Consider the following 8,949-nt stretch of genomic DNA (forward strand, 5'->3'; position numbering starts at 1 on the left):
ATTTCATCCTCGAAAAGAAAGATTTGAAAATTCCCGAAGATGAAAATAAGAGAAAAACTGTAAGGAAACATGTTTATATTTGCTTATAGCTATTTATTTATTCCATAATTTATTTAATATGTTGTCCACATATATGTATTTATATAATCGCCTATCCATATTTATTTGATATATTTATTTTACTGTTTATTCGTTTATATTGTGTATGTGTTTACATTTAATTTGTTGCCATTTTCCTAAACATTATATATTTATTTCGTGCTGGTGTTTAATTCAACATACATATTTTAAGAAAGCATGAAAGGCTACATGTTAAACCCATTAATATAATTTAAAATGAGTTGAAGTGCCAGGGACCCAAGCAAGGATAATGGGCCAGAGATGCCCAACACCATTCATCAACCACGCATAATCTACCGCTGCCACCTAACGCAGTCAGTGAGTGAACGTGTACAAGCTGTACCAAAAAAATATTCACTACTTGAACAAGAGCCAGGGACCCAAGGCACAAACTGTGATCGCACCGATGAACAATATCAATATGGTAAGGAAATGCCCTCCTAACTTCTTGGACGAGAAACACTCTGAAGGCGGAGGTCAAAGGATCCAGGTTCGTGACATTCGATATTGCTAATACAGAATGTCAAGGATCTGACTCCGAATGCGTCTTTAGAGTCACATTCCCATTCAATTAGGAAGGTCAAGTATTTACCACATTACTATTACTATGATCACAGTTCATGGCTCGTGACCCTGGCTCTTACTCGAGCAGTGGATATTTTTTTGATACAACCTGTACACGTTCCTACCAAGAGCGTTAGGTCACTGTGGCAGATTGTGCGTGGTGGACGAATGGTGCAGGACATCTCGGGCTTGTTCTTAGATGGGACTTTCAGGATGGTGAAAATGGAGCGGACACCATCTTTAGGCGAGTACTCGCGGGCACATAGACTTCGGTGGTCCCAAGGCCCTGACGTCCTCCAGATCTGCAACAAAACAAGTTGGTAAGTTCAAAATACACACAATAAATAAAAAAAAACAAGAAGGAATGCTATAATCGAGTGGTTCGACTATCAGATACCCAGGTTGTTCTCTGTTTTACATTTTTATTAAAATAAAATACCAGGGTATTTTTATAGCGCCAGGCCACTTAGCGGTGGTAGCGGTACCATAGTCTCAAATGATTAATAAAATATTAAGGCGATTGTTAGGACTCTCAGCATTTGAATAGGTATTGAACAGTGAAATCACCCCACACACTTTCTAGCTTTTATAGTTTACGAGATCTCAGTGTTCTTATATACTTTATAAGGTCGGAAACGTCTCCTTTACTGCGTTACAAGCTTTTGATCAAATATATACTACCCTCTGTAACTCCACTCTAGGTCCAGGTCCCTCGAAGAGATTTCTCTTACCTTGTGACTTCTGGGCGTCCATTAATATGCTCTCGATGGTGGTATTCATGTGGTTCTCACTTTCGTCCACCTTTCCTTTGACCTGCTGCATCTGGGAGACTGGCTGGCCGTAGGACTCGTGGCGTTCCATCCTATGATTGCGTTCCTTGGCTCCTGAGTTGTAAGATACCCGCTCCTTGGTGGTAATTACCTATAAGAGCGGTAATAAGTTCCACAGATCGGATTGAGTGCGGAATCAGGCAGAACCTACCTTCCAAATCTCGCCGCAGTGCGCCACAGCCTGCTCTATGGTCATTTTAAGACCCTCGAAGTTATTATTCTGCCACTCCGTTACGAACAGCATAAGAGCATTACGCTTCTTCGGGGCCATCTTAAAAACCAAAACAATAAATTAATTTAAGTCGGAAGTAGCTGTGTTGCGAACAAAAAAACTTTTAGAATGCCTGTCTAACATGACTATCCAGAATGACTGTCAAAAATTACACTCACAAAAATAATGGTAGAGGTGTTTAAAGAAAAATGTTTATAGTGCCAAGGGTGAATCGTCTTTAGCCCCTCTCTTTCGGACAAAGTCTTTTTTCTGGGCTGTTTTAAGAATTATTTCTATGATGACTGTCAAAAATTACACTCATAGAAATTATTTTAAAAAATATTAGAAAAAAATGCACTAAAAATTTGACCAAAGCTATGGGTTTATATAAAAATGTTTATAATGCCAAGAGGGAATCTTTTTTAGCCCCTTTCTTCAAAGGGCGAGTTCTTTTTTAAGGGCTATTTTAGGAACAAATTTCTATGATGACTGTCCAGAATGACTGTCAAAAATTACATTTATAGAAATAATTTTATAAGTATTGGAAAAAATTAAACCAAAATTTGACCAAAGCTAGGGGTTTGTAGAAAAATGTTTATAATGCCAATGGCGAATCGACTTTGGCCCCTTTTTTACGGACGAAGTCTTTTTTTCAAGGCTATTTTAGGCAATCTTTTCTATAAGGCCGGGAAATAGGAAATGTTCACCGTTCACCGGGCTCTGTAAAGCAGGAAAATGTACAACTCTTTTTAAATTTAATGAGCCCTATCCGACATTAAATAAAAAAAATTATGCTTATATTATTTGGAAATAACCAGACGCACCTGCTTTGGTTGGGAGTTAGTCGGTCCTCCGGCCAGCTGATGGTAAACCGATGGATAGATGTATGGCTGAGGAACAGCCGATGGATTACGATTACCTGCGGCGGGAAAGAAATCCAAGTTCAGCATTAGAAATTTAAGATATGCTCTATTTTGGACACACTGATATTTTATTATTATTAGACCGGTTAGAATATTCGCTCAAAGTTGGATTACACACTTTGCCAGGCATTCTTTAATTTCTATTTTGTTGGCTCCTGCAAAAAAGTTGCAAGATGACTTGCAAATCTTGAGAGAAAGAGAAAGCTATATGTTGAAACAATGAAAGGCAAAATATCACTGCTTCCAAAATACGCCACTTTTTCACTCTTAACACGATTACACTTTAAACATTACAGTTTTATTATTATTTTTATTTTATTTTAAACGCAGAATTACCTTTTAACAATTTGCTTCCATGCTGCTTAAAGGAAACAGGCGAGTAATCTGCGCCAGTGCCTTTTCTTCGCATTCTGTCACAAATGCTTACCAACACTAGTGGTAAAAGAGAGAGATGGTTATAGAAAAGAGGGTAAAAGAGAGAGATGGTTATAGAAAAGATGGTAAAAGAGAGATGGTTATAGAAAAGAGGGAGAAAAAAAAAATCCCTGCCGAAAAATTCGCCAATGCCATTTTGAAGAACGTGGTGGAAATAATTTCCCGGAAATTAGAAGAATGTGCGAAGAGATAGTAACTGGACTGAATTTTTTATGGCTAGCAATTCCACGGTCAGCAAATCGAGCTGCCCCCAAGCAAATTCCCCCGTTATTATTTTCTGATTGCGCCATTTGTTTATTCTCGTGCGATTTGTTTATGAGGCCGGATATTTGAGCCCCGGTTGATTTGATTATAAAATAATTGGCTCACCGATGGATTCTAGTTTTGGGTTGGCCTTGTACTAGCTGAAGATAATTTGGCTCTTAAAAAAAAAAAACAGTTAAACACTTCACTCCCGGCTGGATTCTTATGCACTGCACTTCGAGAACTTTTCACTTCGCCGGTCTGAACGCTTCTCCGGAAACGGAAACCAACTGCCTGCTAAGTGATGAGCCGAAAATTGACAATGCGGCATCGAAACTAGGATAATCGCTATCGGTGTTATCGATGCTATCCCAGGCTTGGGATCGAATCTTTTCCCCTCCCTAAATCCACGCTAGTTTTAAATAAATGTAAATAGTTCGTTGGAACTGCTTAGGATTGAGATCTAAAGTTGTGCAAAGGGTGTATTTTATTTTGAAATCCAATAGGCAGACGAAATTCCCTTAAACTGGTGCGCATGCGCGGAACGAATTTGTGTCCAAGAATTCAAAACGGTACTTTACAAAAAAAAAAGCGCTCGACTAGAGATGGACCTTATGGTAATTGAATTTGTGTGGAACAGCTGATAAGCAGCTAATCGAAATTTAAAGATACGGCCATTCCAACTTTTTAGTTAATACCCCAATTTAGGGTATGCACAGATTGGCCAAACAAGCTATTTTTGCAAATTCTCCAAAAATTAGCTAAAATTGGGAAAAGAAAATGCAGAACAAGTCGTGGTAGGAATTAAGAAAGAAAAATCCAAAGTAAATATTTTTGATCCCAGTCTAAAAGAATAAATTATTTTTAAGCATTACTGTTTACTAGACAAAGCCGGAGATTCTAGAAAAAGTGCATTAGTGAAACGAAAAAAGTAGCTGTATTGCGAACAAAAAACTTTAAGGATGCCTGTCTAACATGACTGTCCAGAATGACTGTCAAAAATTACACTCACAAAAATAATGGTATAGGGGTTTAAAGAAAAAATTTTATAATGCCAAGGGTGAATCGCCTTTGGACCCTCTTTTTCGGACGAAGTCTTTTTTCTGGGCCTTTTTAAGAATTATTTTTATAATGACTGTCCGGAATGACTTTCAAAAATTACACTCAAAGAAAATATTAAAAAAAATATTAGAAAAAATGCACCAAAAATTTGACCAAAGCTATGGGTTTATATAAAAATGTTTATAATGCCAAGAGAGAATCTTTTTTAGCCCCTTTTTTATAGGGCGAAGTCTTTTAAGGGCTATTTTGGGAACAAATTTCTATGATGACTGTCCAGAATGACTGTCAAAAATTACATTTATAGAAATAATTTTATAAGTATTAGAAAAAATTCAACCAAAATTTGACCAAAGCTAGGGGTTTGTAGAAAAATGTTTATAATGCCAATGGCGAATCGACTTTGGCCCCTTTTTTACGGACGTAGTCTTTTTTTCAAGGCTATTTTACGGAATCTTTTTTATAAGGCCGAGAAATAGGAAATGTTCACCGTTCACCGGATTTTGCACACACTGATATTTTATTATTATTAGACCGATATAGAACATTCGCTCAAAGTTGGATTACACGCTTTGCCAGGCATTCTTTAATTTCTATTTTGTTGGCTCCTGCAAAAAAGTTGTAAGATGACTTGCAAATCTTGAGAGAAAGAGAAAGCTATATGTTGAAACAATAAAAGGCAAAATATCACTGCTTCCAAAATACGCCACTCTTTCACTCTTAACACGATTACACTTTAAACATTACAGTTTTATTATTATTTTAATTGTATTTTAAGCGCAGAAGAATAACCTTTTAACAATTTGCTTGTATGCTGCCTAAAGGAAACACACGAGTAATCTGCCCCAGTGCCTTTTTTTCGCATTCTGTCACAAATGCTTTGCCAACACTAGTGGTAAAAGAGAGAGATGGTTATAGAAAAGAGGGTAAAAGAGAGAGATGGTTATAGAAAAGATGGTAAAAGAGAGAGATGGTTATAGAAAAGAGGGAGAAAGAAAAAATCCCTGCCGAAAAATTCGCCAATGCCATTTTGAAGAACGTGGTGGAAATAATTTCCCGGAAATTAGAAGAATGTGCGAAGAGATAGTAACTGGACTGAATTTGTTATGGCTAGCAATTCCACGGTCAGCAAATCGAGCGCCCTCAAGCAAATTCCCCCGGTATTATTTTCAGATTGGGCCATTTGTTTATGCTCGTGCGATTTGTTTATGACGCTGGATATTTGAGCTCAGATTGATTTGATTATAAAATTAATTACTCACTTATTTTGGGTTGTACCAGCTGAAGATAATTCGGGTTTAAAAAAAAAACACTGCAATCACTTTACTCCCGGCTGGATTCTTATGTACTGCACTTAGCAAACTTTTCACTTCGCCGGTCTGAACGCTTCTCCGGAAACGGAAACCAACTGCCTGCTCAGTGATGAGCCGCAAATTGACAATGCGGCATCGATAACTAGGATAGTCGCTATCGGAGTTATCGATGCTGTCCCAGGCTTGGGATCGAATCTTTTCCCCTCTCTACAACCACGCTAGTTTCTAATAAATGTAAATAATTCGTTGGAACTGCTTAGGATTGGGATCTGAAGTTGTGCAAAGCGTAGATTTTGTCTTGAAATCCAATAAGGGGACGAAATTCCCTTAAACTGGTGCGCATGCGCGGAACGAATTTGTGTCCAAGAATTCAAAACGGTACTTTACAAAAAAAGCGCTGCAACTAGAGATGGACCTTATGGTAATTGAATTTGTGTGGAACAGCTGATAAGCAGCTGATCGAAATTTAAGGATACGGCCATTCCAACTTTTTAGTTAATACCCCAATTTAGGGTATGCACTGATTGGCCAAACAAGCTATTTTTGCAAATTCTCCAAAAATTAGCTAAAATTGGGAAAAGAAAATGGAGAACAAGTCGTGGTAGGAATTATAAAGAAAATCTACAGTTAAGATTTTTGATCCCAGTCTAAAATAATAAATTATTTTTAAGCATTACTGTTTACTAGACAAAGACGGAGATTCTAGAATAAGTGCATAGCATAAGTAAGTTATAAAAAGTTTAAAATAAAAAAGTAAAGTTTAAAATTGTATTATTTATCACAAATTTATTGTTACAAATTTGACGCCAACAAAATTGTTTAGTATTCAAATTCGTTTGGTGATTCATAAACATTTGGTAAAACTTAGAAATAAATACTTCTAACTACCCCTACAACCGCTTCTACAAATGAGGTATCGTAAATATGTTAAAAAAAATATATATATTTATTAATTTGATTTAGTATTTTTGTATGTGTTTTTAAAATGCATTTTATTCTTCAGTAAAAAGTAGTCACGAAATTGAATAAATTTTTTAATATTACGTACATTTCAAAAATACTTCAGATATGTATATTACCATTTATCTATTAATATTGTTATTATTATTAATATTTACAATAATAAAACTATTTACTGTAATATATTAATTGATCCATTCTTCAAAAACCAATTGCTTCTGGGATTATTTCTTTTAAAAATGCACATTAATTGACCGAAGTAATAAAAATGGTAGACGGTTTTATGATCACGCAAATCTTTCTTTAAAAACAAGTAAAACGTATTTTAATTTTTCAAAAATGAGAAGCAAAAGTCGTTTCTTTAAATTAAGAGGACCTTGCCGCCCCTTAACTAAGCCTCATTTCACCTTTCACCTATAAAAAATGTAATGAATACATTTAGGTCCAAAAACAATGAAAACAAAAAGGAAGCCATCTTCGGCAAGTCGAAGTTTCTATACCCTTGCAGGTCGTTATCCGTGGGAGCAGCGTATGTACAGAGCCTTTCGATTTTTAGAAAACTAAAAGCTGTTTAGAGAAACTTTAAGATAATGTTCCATTTTAATTAACTACCGTATATGTTTACTGAAAACGAAATATAACGATCTTTTTAATATTTTCACATTAATTATCCGACAGTTCCTATGGCAGCTACATACATGTATGATAAAGTCGTCCGATTTTTTAAACATTTTATTCGTAATTCTGAAATATTAAGAGAAGGATATTCCCAAGATTAGAAGTTGATATGTCAAAAAACATCAAAATTATTTTTTTTTACACTTAAAAAAATATATATTTTTGAAACCATCTTCTATGAGAGCTATACATAGGTTATAGTTGTCTTATCCGGCTCGTTTCGACTTATGTACCACATTCAATAGAAATAGACTTTTGGGAAGGTTTCATCACGACAGCTTTAAATTTCAGAGAAAAGTTTGCGTAGAAACGGACATACGTAAGGACATACGGACAGACGGACGGACATACGGACATGGCTAGATCGACTGGTCTTGCGATGCTGATGAAGAACATATATACTTTATGGGGTCGGAAACGACTCCTCCACTGCGTTGCAAGCTTCTGACTGAAATCATTATACCCTCTGCAAGGGCATAAAAGTGCCTAGCCCAGCCAGTATTTGCTGTACTGCCTCTGCACATCAGCACCTTCAGCATGGGCAGTGTTTACTTATTTGTGTGTCGCTTTCGGCTGGGCGCGTAAAACGTATTTTTAATTGCTTGCCCCACTGTCACTTTTCTTCGGATCCGCAGCCGCCGACATTGTAAAAGTTGTTTGCCATTGTTTTCACTTTGCCAGCGACCACAATTGATGGATCGTTTGGACTTGGAGGCCAAAACGACGACGTCGCGATGGGAAAACTTCGCGCTGCCGAAGATCGCCATTTGGCAATGCAATGCGTCTGCCGCGGAGTCGCTCTAAAATGGGTCAGCAGCAGCAGCAGCAGCAGCAACAGCAACTGCAACATCGCAGCAGCAACAAGTTGGCTCTTCAGACCGCCCACTCCATTCATCAGCGATCGAAGCTGCCAAAAGTTGCAGTAGGTTGGTGGCACTGTTACCTATTGAGTACATTCTCTTTTTGGAACTAAAAAAATATTTTAATTACTATATTATTGTATATTATCAATTGCATATGTTTTACCATGTTTTTAAAAACAAATACTTGTATTACATTTTTTTAAACATCACTTAGTTTAGTTCAATCATTCCCACATGGGATGTGAATTAAATTTTGAATTTTTGTAAAAACATAACTTTAAAAATCCACAATAAATCTATTTTACTCATTCTCCATTCTCTGGGATGTCAATTTCAACTTGCAATCCATTATCATTTTTAAACGGATTTGTTTCATGAACATCTGACATACAGTCGTGTAAAACTCACATTTTTTATCTTTGTCAAGCTCCTGTGCCAGATTTACTTGTCCCATCATATACATCTGTAAAGCAAAAGTTCTAATTTATTGACTTTAAAATTAAATTCAAGCTGACCGAATTGGTAATTACAACTTCAGATACATATTAAAGGAGATAAACTGTGCAACGTCAGATATTAAACTTTAAAAATCTTTAAAAAAAATGTTGACATTTTCGTGATCCAAGGGATTCAAATTAAACAGAATTTTACATTAACAGCTTGGAAGCAAACTGGTGATATTCAAAAATTCTGTTATTCTCCAAATGGTATGTAAAATTATAATAATAATTAAAAAGTACTATTATGGTA

General features: G+C 36.1%; 1 protein-coding gene across 1 annotated transcript; it reads right to left on the bottom strand.

The window, feature by feature from the left end:
- Positions 1–232: 232 nt before the first annotated feature.
- On the bottom strand, positions 233–5,665 carry LOC119557063 (protein maelstrom-like). The gene is made up of 6 exons (XM_037869617.1): positions 5,648–5,665; positions 2,985–3,080; positions 2,550–2,644; positions 1,666–1,785; positions 1,416–1,605; positions 233–986 (listed from the first exon to the last, which is right to left on the bottom strand). Coding segments are annotated over exons 1-6 (564 nt in total). The 5' UTR covers positions 5,649–5,665; the 3' UTR covers positions 233–924.
- Between the last annotated feature and the right edge of the window lie 3,284 nt (positions 5,666–8,949).

This window comes from Drosophila subpulchrella, chromosome X (assembly GCF_014743375.2).
Source record: "Drosophila subpulchrella strain 33 F10 #4 breed RU33 chromosome X, RU_Dsub_v1.1 Primary Assembly, whole genome shotgun sequence".
Taxonomy (NCBI): Eukaryota; Metazoa; Arthropoda; class Insecta; order Diptera; family Drosophilidae; genus Drosophila; species Drosophila subpulchrella.

Excerpts from the sequence above, each read along its gene's own strand:
- LOC119557063 (XM_037869617.1), bottom strand. Across the intron at positions 1,786-2,549 it reads CTAACTCCCAACCAAAGCAG|ATGGCCCCGAAGAAGCGTAA; the intron begins GTGCGTCTGGTT and ends TTGGTTTTTAAG. Across the intron at positions 987-1,415 it reads GGACGCCCAGAAGTCACAAG|ATCTGGAGGACGTCAGGGCC; the intron begins GTAAGAGAAATC and ends GTTTTGTTGCAG.